The sequence below is a fragment of the Canis lupus genome, chromosome 35 (assembly GCF_011100685.1).
Source record: "Canis lupus familiaris isolate Mischka breed German Shepherd chromosome 35, alternate assembly UU_Cfam_GSD_1.0, whole genome shotgun sequence".
NCBI lineage: Eukaryota > Metazoa > Chordata > Mammalia > Carnivora > Canidae > Canis > Canis lupus.
The window spans coordinates 22,072,400-22,086,562 of NC_049256.1; the positions used below are offsets into that span (position 1 = coordinate 22,072,400).

The window sequence follows — 14,163 nt, forward strand, 5'->3', positions numbered from 1 at the left end:
ACTAGACAGTGGGGGTGTCCCACTTATAAATATCCTTGAAAATCACAAGGGTGTCTCACAAGACAGACACTTGCCACTTGAGGGAATTCAAGGTTAGTTTCTATTGGCAATGAGAAGGCTACGGCAGCACCACAGAAGTCAGTGATGCCAGAACTTGCCCATCTCTCCTCATACTCTCTCCCATTCTAGCATAGCAACGAGAGATGGAGATCCAGAAGTAGGAGGGAAAGAAACCTTGCAGAAATTGACAACACCTGCTTCCCCTGCTAGGTCCTATGAGCCACAAAAGGGCAGAGGAAAATCTTAAATAGGTTGAATATGAAATGGAGTTGAGAAATGAATGGACTTATGAGATCCAGAGTGACTCGAATCCATGGGATGCATCCATGATAAGGCCAACAAGATGAGTTCAGTGGTACATGGTTGAATACAGCCACTGGAGAAGAATAATGCCATTTCTTGTTTGAATCTGCCCTGGTCTGAATATTTCTAACCCTCCAAATTTCATATGTTGAAATCCTAAATGCTAGAAGGCAATAGTAGTAGTAGGTGGGGGTTTGGGGGTGATTAAGTTATGAGGGTGGAGCCCTCATGATGGAATTAGTACTCTTATAAAAGAGACCCCACAGAGCTGCCCTGGGTCCTTTCACTACTCTGGAACACAGCAGAAGTCTGGGACCTGGGAGAGAACCCTCACCTGGCCATGCTGTGGAAGTAAATTTCTATTGTTTTTAAGTCCATGATGTTTTGTTATAACAGCCAGAATGGACTGAGTTGCAGATGGCTCAGTAAACTTTATGCTATGAGGGTGCATCACAGCCTCAGAGTGCTTACGTTGTCTGTTGGAACACTGTGAGAGTTAGCTGATAGTGTGTAGCTGACTTTCATAATGATGCTGGGAGTTCACTCTTCTTGGTAGAATGACAAGCATGATGAATAATTACCTAATTCTTTGATTCTAATAATGTGACCTGTAACAATTTACTATGATTTTAAAAGAAGCTGTTTATGGTCTTATTTGTAATGCTAGCTTCTGCTATTTGTGACACATTTTAATGGGAACTTCTCAATGGTAGTGATGGATTTTCTTTTTATTTTCTATTAAATGAAGACAAGAAACTTTGACAAATTCCCTTTTTTTTTTTTTTGACATCTCTAAGGAGTCAGTTTTTATTTTTTAAGATGAGACCCATTACACCCAAGCATGCATTAAAAAGCTATAAAGCTAAGAGAAGCTTGCGATGGGACGGATCATTAAGAACCTTCCCAGAAATAGATAGAATGGATGTGGGCTTAGCAGTTGCTGTCGTAGACGATTCGGCACTTCAGGAGCTTGAGATAATTGTCAATCTTATGTGAATCCCTGCGTAGGCAGTGGAGCAGGTTATAAAAAGCAAAAAGGCGAGTGTCTTCATCCGCCATCTGCAGGGATGGAAGTCCTGACCAGACAGAGTAGACCTCATTTTCTCTGATTCCAGGATGAACCTAATCACCAAAAGACAGTGACTTAGTATTATTAGTATTTGCTTATCTTTGTTCCTGAAGATTTGGGGAAGAAGCATGAATGTAAGGCTCTCTAGATAAAGGCACATATTATTGAGCCAGTGTATCATAAATCTATTAATAGTATAAAAAGTGGGAGCTGAATTCAAGTGTAAGTGTTCTAACATGTATGTGATCACAGATGAAGTATGTGCGCATAGAAATAAACAGAGAACCAACCACAAAGGTGCTACATATTGAGAGAGATTCAGTTGCAATATAGTTGTGCCATATATATGGTTGTTCTCTAACTTGAAGATCTATTTCATGTCCTAAACCTTGTTTCTGATATGTTCTTTGTACCGTATTTCTTCTGATAGGTCAGCGCAATTACATTTATCTATTCCCTGCTTCAAACTGATTATATATTCCATGTTGTGTATGTATGAAAGACCTCAGAAATGATAAGGATTGCAGCTGATGGTTTAAGATGAAGATAATCTAGTGACATCTATCACAAAGAATATCTGCTGAATTAGGAGACTTTCACAATCTACCCAGGACTGAGAACCCCCAAATGTCTTTGAGCAAAAGGTGCTTTGTTTTGAGATCTCTGGAGTGGGAGTTGTTGAGGAAAGTGCCTATGAAAAAGAGTGAGGATGCTAGCAGTGACCCCTCAATGGTGAGAGGTGGGTGGTAGGCTGGGAAGCATGACAATGATAACAAAAGGACACTAAGGAACATGAGGGAGAGGCACCCTGATCTCTGCTTCCCGAGCCCTTACAAGCTGGAAAATCCCCAGAGGATTGAGAAACGGAGTAGCCAGCGTGGCAACTAGGCATGTCAGTTGCTTTGAGAGCTCCCAAGTCCAAGTGTGATGCTGAGCTACTGAACCATCTCTTACAGAGTAAGAGTAATTTTTTTTTTTTTTAAGAGTAAGAGTAATTTTTAAACCTGGGATTCCCCATTGAAATTTAAAGTGTGTTTGTTTGTAGTGTGTGTATTTGTTGCCTTGCTTTTCTGTTTATTTTTTGGTGCTTGGGCCCTAAGATGAAATTTACTGTACAAGGGACAATGATATGAATAAGAATAAAGAAATGGTTAAAAAAAAAAAGAAAACCAAAATACCAAATGAAGTATTCTAGAACAAATCAGTGCCCTCAGAAAGTAAACTGACAGTAATGATAAAAATAACTTGAAAATCTAGTTGTTTATTTCATATGTCTCAAGGTGCAAATGTGGTTTGTATTTGTGTTGGATATACTCCTCTCCATGAAAGTGACAAAAAGGACACATGATAACATATAGTTTGTAGATAGTAAGGGAAGAATAAAATCACTCTGGTTATTCTTACAGTCCCATCTTCTTCTTTAGAATGATACATCATTTCTGACAACTTCATAAAGCTATTTGAATGTTACCTCACTTTTGCCAAAATTTTTCCATCTGATCGGAGATCTATATTGTAAATATTAACTTAGTCTAAATATGACATTATTTGGGGAGATTAAATGTAATGACATGACTGTTGATTTTGGAGCCCCCCCCCACAAAAGAAAACACAGAATTTAGAGGAAACCACTATTCTGCAAGTGACAAAATAAAGAACATTTCAAAAAGTTATGCTCCCTTCTTTTGTGACCCCCTGAAATCTGGTGCTTGTGAGGCAGCACTGATGGCCTGACCTCATCTTTTCAATCCCTGACAGTCTCTTCTCTCTCTGACAAATGTGTCCAATAGAAGTGGGGCTGGGGTAGTAGCACAAAATGCCGTCTCCTCTGATTTTACTTTTCTCTTTTCTCCATTCCCACTGTCATCCTCTGGTGTGGGGAGAAAAGAGAAAGAACATGAGCAGAATTTCAGTAGCAGGTATCCTGGGATACTTTAAGAGAAATGTTTATCTTGCCAGTTCCACCCTCCAGTTGTCTTTTCCTAGAAGATATTGTAAACCCCGGTCCCCAGGAAGGGGCAAGCCTTTGGTGGATTTGTGTGTCAAATGGGGATGGCTGCACCTGTCGTGTATCATATCCTAAGATTCACTTACCATAGATTCTATCCGTGTGAATTACTAGAATCTTCATTATTTAATAGCAGCCTAGGATATAAAATGCCTAAATTTTGTACTTTCAAAGCAAGGTATTTTGGAACTTGCTTCTCACCATGGAGGTCACCTCTTTCATCAATGAAGAAAACAAAAAAGCATCAGGAGGCTGCTCACCTGGCCAACTATCTTCTCCATACCCTCTAGAAGTCTTCTGTTTTGTTCTTCAATCTCTATGGCTCTGGATAGAATTGCATCTGGGGCTTCTTGCATCCCCCGCACTTCTGTGACTAGATGATACAGGGGGTCATTCCAGGAGCGCAGCACCCTCAGTATCAGATTCAGAAGGTCTTCATGCTAAGTGACCATATAAAACAATTGTATTTAAAAAAGCATAACACAAGGGGTGCCTGGGTGGCTCAGTCAGTTAAGCGTCTGCCTTCGGGGTCCTGGTATCGAGCTCCATGTCAGGCTCCCTGCTCAGTGGGGAGCCTACTTCTCCTTCTCTCTCTGCTGTTCCCTCTACTTGTTGTCTCTCGAATAGAATAGAATAGAATAGAATAGAATAGAATAGAATAGAATAGAATAATGCATAAGACAGTGGGTTTAGTCACTTGTGATTTTTGCTCTGAGAGGCTGACCTAAATTATCTCTTTGTTATTCCTATGTGTATGTGACATTTTTTGTAGGTGGTTAAAGTTGTAAAAATAAAAAGGTTTAAGCTATTGGCTTAAACTTCGCTAAAATTAAAAAAAAAATCTGGATTGTTTGAATAACTACTTCCTCAGATGAGAATTCTAGTTTATAGCAGGAAGAATTTAGTTTTCCCTTGGAAATTTGACTATCCGCCCACTCAGTGAGTTCTTATATATCTGATAGTTTTGCTTGTCCAAAAAAGAGCTTTGTTGGAACTCACTGTGTGTCTACCCCATGAAAGGCAGATTCCACTAGTGCCAATGACAAAAGGCCCAAATCATCTTCCTTCATCCAAGGACACATTCATATTAATGAATCACATCATCCTTTAATGTATTCATTTGTGATTTGTAGGTTTTATTTTATGATATTAGAACAAAGGGACAGCGAAGAAGACATGGCACTCATGAATATGCTCTCCTCAATCTGTACCAACCCCTGCCCCCGGGCAGCTACCAGAGCAGACTCTTCTGTTGACCTGTGTTGATGAATAAAATGGTACGATGCTAGCTGTAGTAACAGCTTTGGTGGAATTTACAAGGGAGGTTTGCCCCCTATTTTCCCACTGTTGGGATCGCACATGAAACTCTTAGGAGCTGCTTGGCCCTGATTTAAAATGCTTGCTTTCCTGAGGTCCGTGAACTAGTCTAGTGTAAAGGAGGTGAAGAGTAGAGAAGAATCAAACAGATGTGGAGATAGAAAGACGTCCTGGGATACGAAGTGAAGGATGTATAAGCTGCAGAGTGAATGGCCATCTGGTTATGCTAGCATGTTAGTTGTAGCACAGCGATTAAGGGTGAGGGCTTCAAACTGGATGAAGCTAAGACTCACAGCTTACCACCCCATCACTAATCCAAATTCTATCACCTCTGTAAGCTTCAGTTTCCTCATCTCAGCAAATGTGATAAGAGTGCCTAGTGTTCTAGGATTTTTGTGTGTGTGATGATTAGCAACAGTAATGCATGTACATTGCTTTGTGAAAGTGTCTGGAAGTGCAGTGGCTCTCAATAAATTTTAACTCCTCATCCTTCTTCACCCTTTCCCTTAATTTTAACATCATCATTATCATCATTATCATAACTACTATTAATGAGCTTAGTAGACAGAAAGAATGCCAGTACCCATTAACAAAGTTGTGAAGAGAAAGCAGATTGTATTCATGAGGATATATATGTGAAGATGCTTATTTTAAGTCATGTTAAGACTGTGGTTGTGGCAGGAAATCAGAAGGAAGAGATTATTATGATAAAAAATAATTAGGATAAATGATTGGGGCTTCCTAGGCAGATTTTGTGGTCACCAGAACACAGGCAATCATTGTAGCTGTGAGAAATAAAACATAATACTTTACAGGACCTAATTTGGGGGAATCTTACAAATAAGAAGTGAGAAGTGACAGAGAAGTCAGAGAGGATTGAAGACAGAACTAGGTGTCAAAGAAGTAGAAGTAGAATCAGAAGGAGGGCCTTCAAAGTCTGGAAGAGATGGCTCACCCGGTGCTGTGCTCAGTAGTGTGAAATGCTGCCAGTGGAGCAGCCAAGGGTATCATGTAATAAATAGAGCTGCATTTGCATTTCTTACCTATCCATGAATTTCTCAAACCTTCTATTTTATACATCATGGAAGTACAATTCAGTTTGGGCTTTCATATGGTATAATATATGTGATCCTGGGTTCAAGCCATTGATTAAAATAATGTTGTTTGTATGAACAACTTATAGATTTTTATTTATTTATTTACTTACTCATAGACTTTTTTATTTTGTTGCTACAATCTGTAGTCAGCATCTGGTTTTACTGATGCTTCCTCAATTATATTCTGTCATTTCTCTCAGATTACTTGCTCTTCCTCCCTATTTCTCTGCCTGTATGATTAGCATTACTTAATGCAGGAGCTCTGATACTCTGTAGCATGTTAACACCAGTGTACTGCCTCAGTGGTATTGGTGAGAAAGCTGGATAGAAGACTTACGTGGATCTGTTGGGCTTGCTCCTTGTCTTCAGGGGTAGAGAGGGAGGAGGTGTGACAGCTGTTGATGGCCTTGGTAATGAACCCCCGGCCCTGGGCATACCTTTTATCCTGAAAGCGAGTAAGCAAATTTAATTAGTTATAGTTGTTTGAGCATTGGTTAAATGAGCCCATTACCAGAATATTAACACACTTCATAGATGTATAATCTTTTTATTAATTGAGAACTACATAAAAAACTAAAACTAAAGAATTGAGAAAAAGTTACCCTTTCCCTGCCTTTCATTTAGACTTTTCTCTATCAATGCATTAAAAAAAAAAAAAAAAAAAAAGAAATCTCACTTTCTAAATCCCGACCTTGGGCACCTGGGTGGCTCAGTGGTTGAGTGTCTGCCTTTGGCTGGGGTCATGATCCCAGAGTCCTGGGATCAAGTCCCACATTGGGCTCCCCACAGGGAGCCTTCTTCTCCCTCTGCCTATGTCTCTGCCTCTCTCTGTGTGTCTCTCATGAATAAATAAATAAACTCTTTAAAAAAAATTCCAACCTATTCCCTTCTTTGTGATTTTTTGTTTGTTTGTTTAATTTTACCCTTTCCATGAGATACTATTTGGAAAGCAAATACTAAAATATGAAACATTAGGTATTTTTGTTAAGTATACTCTTTCTTTAGTATTTGAACCAATGTCCTAGTGCATATGTACCTATATTTTGCCATTTAATATTTTGTTTACTGGGGGTCCAAGCCAAATAGGCATTACAAAATTATGACTTTTCTTTGACCAACATGTAAATACACACAACTGTACTTTACCATGCTCATCATAGGTACATAATAAAATTTTGTCAATTCTTCAAAATGGTAAGTAAAAAAACAAGGGTATAATACTTTAGGAAATATTAATCAGTGGACTCAATGAAAATACACACACAGAGACCCCTTGCTCAACAACTAGCTAAAGCATTGACATAAAGCTAATCTCTCCCCAAAGCTGTGAAAATCTAAGGAGATTACCAGGAAGATGTGAAAGACAAAGGAATGGCTATCAAAAAGTTGAGGATGAAAGAAAATTCCATGAATACAGAGAACTATGGAATATATATTTATTATAAGCATTGAGCTACATTCTTTATAGTGACTGATTTATTGAACCTTTTGTACACTGTTTGCTCCTTGGTCGACCTAAGAGATCTGATACAACTTTCAAAGTACCATGATCCCATGATCAGAAGTAGAATATTGTTTTCAATTCTAAACCAACACTTCAACTCTAGTTCTGAATCTAGAACTAGATTATCTTAGAACAATAATTTATAGCATTCTTGGTTTTCAGAAGAGCTATTATTGTTTGTTTATTGTTTGTGTTAACTTTCTTGTGATGAATTCTGTTCAGAGCAGTGTGATTCTCATTTTTTAAAATATCTAGTATGCTAGATGACAAATGTCTAAGGGAGACATGTGCTCTACACACAAAGACAAGAAATCAGCATGCATCCATTTTCTTAAATATCACCCGCAAGTATTTTATGCCAGATGTTGTTAAGGAGTGATAGGTTGTGTTCTCCCGAAATTCCTATGTTGAAGTCCTGACCCCCAATGTTCTGTATTTGAAGATAGGGCCATTATGGAGGTAAGTAAGGTCAAATGATGTCATAAGGGTGGAGCCCTGATCCAATAGGATTCATGTCCTTACAAGAAGAGACACCAGAGAACCTCCCACTCCCACCCCCACTCACTCTCTGCCACCACGAAGGCAGCGCAAAGGCATGATTGGAAGATGTGTGCCCTTCTCAGGACCTGACCATGTTGGCATCCTGATCTCAGACTTCCAGCTTCTAGAACTGTCAGAAAGTACATTTACGTTTAAGCCACCCAACCTGGGGATATCTATTATGGCAGCCCCAGCTGGCTAATACAGGTACTTAAAAAATTTGTTGGAAAAAATTTTAAAGACAATGAATTCAAGGAAAATTTTAAAGAGTTCTTATAACTCTTTACGAAACCTTGAGGTTTCACAAAACTGTCCCTTTCTTGTTCCACGTTTTATGAACTGATGGCTTTTTAAATGAATCTACAAAGTGTGTTATTTGAGATTTGGTTCCTGCAGCTTTCATGTTTAAGGTATGGGGGGAGCCCCATCATTCACGTAAGGTTCCTTCCGGGAAGAAGCAAGGAGTAGGATACTTACAAATTCGTTGAACATTTCCGAGGAGAGGTTGTGGATGTAGTGAGACAGGATGACTGCACGGTCAAACAGGTCTCGGAGGGACACCTGGCAGTTGACAGCCCCGCTGGGACAGATGGGCAGGGAGGCCACGCTCTGGCACAGGAGTAGGTCTGACACCAGCAGCAGCAGGAGCAGGAGTGACCCTGCTCAAATAAAAACACGAACCACTCCGAGGTGATCTGTGCAGCTGAGGTTATCTAGAGTAATTCTGTCCGGGAAGCCTTATCTCCCCCCTGCCCTTAGCCGGATTTGGTACTGTTATAGCCAGGGTGGGGAAGAACCCGCGCCTCCTGCTGTGTAAATTTAGATATAGAATTATATTTGCACAGATACATAGTTTGAGAAGTTGGTTACTCCCTGCATTTTTGTACTGCTCCCAGGAGTCCTTCTGTACTTTGCAAACATTTGGAGCTTAAATTAACTCTGAGCCAGGGTGTTTAAGTCATTCTTATAAGGTAGTTTAACATCTTGGGAGTTACTGCAGATTTCCAGCAGCCGGGCTTTCTATGAATTTATAACTTTTTAGCTCTGTGTTGACTACTCCTTTTAAACCCTGAAATGGCAACCATAGCACAGTAGACCTGTTTGTCTTACTTTCATGCCTGATGAGAATAAATATGATCGGCAATGGCTAATAGGGAGTATGAAGAGAATCTAACATAAGATGATACTATGGCCTAGCTCTGCTAACTCACCTTAAAAACCCTATGTGATTGCTTGACCCCTTACCAAAGGCTTTGAATTTTTTTTTTTTTAATTTGTGTTTCCCGGTAACCTCGTGAGTGCTTTGACCTTCATTATTATCATCAAATTACATTGATGAAGCAGAAGGCTTAGAGAGGTTAAGTGATTTCCCTCAAGTCCTATGATTAGCAGGTGGAGCTGGTCACCTGTATTATCACTTTGACTTTGTCATGGGGTTGTCACGCACACCTGTGGGCTCTCAGGCAGCATCCCTGTAACCAGGAGCATGACAATGGCTCAGTGCTTGCAGAGTCACTGCCATTACTTGGAAAGAACAGTACTTTGTCTTTAATCCATGCTAACAATGGCCTAGAAAGTTGATTTTATCCCTTTCTTCTGTTCCATCTTAAACAAGAACAAAAAAAACCCCACCTACTTTTCAAATCTTGGACATTTATCAGAGATTTATGTGTGAAAAACATCCTAAGCCTAAATGCCTAAAATATCTAAAATTTTTTGTTAATAGAGAATGCAACTCACAATCTGTTAACTGCAAAATGAAAGATCTAAATGTTGTGAAGTGAATCATATAACAGACTTTTAATTTTTCAAACACATGATACTTCCAAAAAGTTTATTTTAGGTACTTTATAGTCATGTAATTTAGCTGAGCAGATATTTAATCTACAGGTATAAATAAAAAGTACGCTGCAGGTCAAGAAATTGGAATATCAGTTCTAGGAAATTCATAACTTCATAGATATTATTTAACTCTGACTACATTTATCTGTACATTTATCATCTGAAGGATTCTCACAGTCTAAAGAGGAGATAAAATAGATAAATGTTTTTGTTCTTCATTTCATAAAATAAATTTTATGGTTGTTGCTAATTTATTTTTCTTGCAAATGTCAACCAAGAAAGTAAAGATGGTTAATTATTACCAGGCTGTTTTTCTTTTTTGAAATGTCACTTGGCTTAAACCCAGTTGACAAAGTATTATAAGAGACAATTCTACTATCATTGTCCATATATTACGATTTCAAAGTTGAGAGTTTTACCAGGCTGACTCATTGTGGCCAAACCATGTCAGAGTCTGAAAACCTGAAAATGTTAATATCTACCTCTGGAGTTGTGATAAATTGGATCATAGAGATTTATGGTCTTATCCCAGGCCGGAATTTCTCAAATTTGCCATTATTGGCACTTTGAGCTGGATAATTCCTTGTTCTGGGAGCTGTCCTGTATATTGTGGTACATTTAGCAGCATCTCTGAGTTTTACCCACTAGGTATCAGTGGCACCCCCATTCCGAATTAAGGCAACCAAAAACATCTCAGACATTAGCCAATGTCTCTGGAAGGAGGATCTTCATTTGAGAATGAGTGTTCTACTGTGCCCTTATACAATTGCTTTCCAGAGCAATGACTAGATAGCTCTTCTAAACTCTGTAAACTTGAAACCTCTTGCTCAGAAAATATTAGCTAAAATTTCAAATGAGTGCCACCCCCCTGAAGAGTATTGATAATTCAGCAATTCCATGAGTTGTTGCACATACCTTTCAGCGACCACCCTTTGTTATCCATGGTGGCGATGCTTTCGAGAAACACACGTCGCCAGAGATCTGGTAGTCCAACAGCTTTCTCTCTCCCAGGTATTGGCTTTATAAGCCTTTAACATCTTCATGAATATATTTAACTAGGCATTCCCTTCCCTTTTGCCAGTCATCTGTTTCCGTCACTGAGATTACCCCCATAATTTCAAACATCAAATGGTATTTTATTTCTTATTCATATTCAGGAAGACATACTGACCAGAAATGAACATTCCAGGAAGGATTTTGATTAATTAGACGAAAAGGAAATGAGAGAAATGATGAAGGTGAGATCTGGAGACTATTTTGAGTGAAAGGGCCTGTGCCACTACAGAAGTCATTTGCTTTAAAATTTACCTTTCTTTCTCTGCAGGTTCTTGAAGATAGCATTATATTTCACTTAGATGTCTCCTGTATTAGCAAAGGGGATTCTTTTTTTCCTAGTTCAAAATTGTGAGGTGAAATCATGATTCCACAACTGACCCAGGAAATATCAGGAAGTATAGAATAAGGAGAATGTGGTACATTCAATCCCCCATCATGCTCTCCTTATGTTTGCCCGCATCTTTTTCTTGCTTTACACATTCTGTTTTGTTCTTTTCAAAATGACATGTATGTATGGTACTTTGTTTTAAAATGGGTATTTTCATCTCTTCATTTCTTTTAACATTTATGTAAATTGAGATGAGCAACCCCAGTTGACAGAGTAAAGAACCAAGGCCTGGAGAGATTCAGCATCAAGAATATTGAAGTGATTGGGACACCTGGGTGGCTCAGTGGTTGAGAGTCCACCTTCCGCTCAGGTTGTGATCTGGGGTCCTGGGATCAAGTCCCGCATCTGGCTCCCCACAGGGAGCCTGCCTCTTCCTCTGCCTATGTCTCTGTCTCTCTCTGTGTGTCTCTCATGAATAAATAAATAAAGTCTAAAAAAAAAAATAATATTGAAGTGATTGGCCAAGTGAGATGCTGGAAGGATTATTACTTCACGAGGGATCAGGAGGGATGTAAAGAAGACTTGGAAATGAATCATTTAACAAACACAATTGGGCATGAACAAGAAATCACCTCTGCCCTTCAGGAGTTTATTCTGGGGAAGCACTATAGTGGTTTTCAAGGACGAACACACACACACACACACACACACACACCAGAGTATGATGTAGGAAAACAAAATTCTAAGGCAATAATTTGCATTCCTCCTCAAGGATAGGGTGGACGAACTGTCACTAATTTATGACCACTTTATTTCCATGACCCAGCACCCCTCCAGGGCCAAGCTGACAAAAGTCATCTTTCTTCATAGGCTCAAAATTTCCATCTGCCTCTTAGAGATTTCCTAAATGAAATGATTATAATGAATAAGAACTGGGTTGTTGACGACTTTCTCTCATTTTTAAGTCCTTGCATCTAAAGCAGCCCATGACCATTAGCTTCAATGTCACCATATGCCTCTCCTGGTAAATCAACAGGTGAAGTAATGTTTTAAATAATTTCTTTCAATGGCATTGACTTTTTCCATAATTTTGACTGCCATAATTGTACCTTAGCAATTTTCCAAATGCTCTTATGGAGAGCTAAAAATCTTAATGAATTACTACTTAATGACTAGCATCCCTTAAAAACTATCTTTCTAATTGCCTTAGTGTAAGCAGTACTAGATTTTACATCCTAGGCAACAAGTGTGGTGATATATAGGCTCTATCAGTCTGAAGCTGGGACAGGATTTCATTGACTCTACGAGGTATCCATTTTTTTTCTCCTGGACAGTGAAAGTCTGAATTATTAAGAGACCAGTGCTCTGTGGTAGAGAAATTAATGCTGCCCTCCATTCCCCTCTTCTTCTAGAAACTTACGAATAGGAAAATCTGCTGTAAGAACTGACAATATAATGTTAAAATTTAAAGGTGTTGTGACTCTTGTAGATGGCCAGGAAAAAAGCTATCTAGGAACACCTGAGTAGTGTTTATTCTGGGAGGCCAATTGATTTATTTGACTCCAAAGAAGGGCATATTTCTCTGTAAACTTTCTTTGCTTCCTTTCTGCCTCACTGTCCTCCCCCGCCCCACCCCCATTTCCTGTTAATGGGATGTTGCAATATCTAATAATGCAAAGGGCATATTTTATGCAAAGAGTTATAGTTGTCCTATTTTTTCTGCTATCTACACCTACCTTTCACCTTAATTTTTGTACGTGACTCTTTTAAAGATCTCTCTCTTTACCAAACCCTGTCCATAATTTAGAGCAACAAAGACATTCACTGAGAATAGACTTGTCTGTTTTTATTTACAAAACTTCATTTGTTTGCCATTTGGGGACTTAGGATATACCTGAAGCTGATGATTGATTTCTGTCAAAAGCTGGAATATATAGCTGAAATGATGTTAGAGTTGCCATGAAATTTTTAGTACCTGAAACTAATGAACAATTTTGTCATCTCTTCTAAATGATTCTAATTTTTAACATTAAGTAACATCAGGTTTCTTTTTTTACTAATTAGGAATAGAGCTTGTAGTTTCTTTGAATTTTCTTTTGTTTATTTTTAAATTTGGAATAGCACTGTTTTTTTCTTGTCTCATTTGTGATGCAAAAGTGTTAAAAATATATCACAAAGCTTGAAAGGTGTCTGCTGCAAGATATTATGTGGGATATAAAGTAAAAGAAATGAAGTTTAAAAACCATCAGATAAGAGGACCACAATGGTATTTCAAATTATATTAGTCATGAATTGCCTTTAACAAAGTGAAAGTTGAAAATGATGAAAAGTGTATTGTTAATGGATTTAAGAATTCCCAACAGCCATCTTCCAAAACTTGGACTGAAAGATCAGATAGGTTGTATGTTGTTTTCTATAAAACATAACAGCAAATATGAAGGGTATGTTGGAAAAAGAATCAATCACAATGGTGCTTTCTTGAACTGCACTTTTTTCAGGATAACCAAAAATAATGATTTTGTTACATCCTCTATGTACGTCAATTTCATGCATATTAAGATGTACATTTTCCCCTAAGTGCTTGTATTTAATGCTTATCTCTGCCAGGGCTTTGCAGGTCATCAGCTTCCTTAAGTAACTCCAGAACCCAAATTCTTCATCTAAGAAGCTGTTAGCAGGGTCTTGAGGGCATTTGCTCCTTAGATAATAAAGCCATAATGGAAGCGTTTGGAAATTTCTCTTGTAATTTCTTTTCACTGATACAATATTCATGTCCTCTGATTTAATTCTCTGAGTTCTCTGTGTTAGCTTCTCCTAAGAGTATCTTGTCACATGTTTGTTCTGAACAGTGTGTACCTTTGGACAAATTTTAACAGGTGATATATGACAAATCCAGACCTAAGGCTGATGTGTCTGGAAACTTCGCAGATTCACTCTTTAAGATTACAGTTTTTAAAGTAAAAGTGTCAAATACTGGCTGTAGGCTAATGCAAAGTGGGGCAGATAATAACTTTTCTTCTAAAAGATTCTTCATACTCC

The 14,163-nt window shown here is 38.4% G+C and overlaps 1 protein-coding gene across 1 annotated transcript; it reads right to left on the reverse strand.

The window, feature by feature from the left end:
• Nucleotides 1-1,134: 1,134 nt before the first annotated feature.
• On the reverse strand, nt 1,135-10,725 carry PRL (prolactin). The gene is given in 5 exon segments (NM_001008275.2): nt 1,135-1,485; nt 3,701-3,880; nt 6,192-6,299; nt 8,376-8,557; nt 10,656-10,725. Coding segments are annotated over 5 exon segments (690 nt in total). The 5' UTR covers nt 10,684-10,725; the 3' UTR covers nt 1,135-1,293.
• Nucleotides 10,726-14,163: the final 3,438 nt, after the last annotated feature.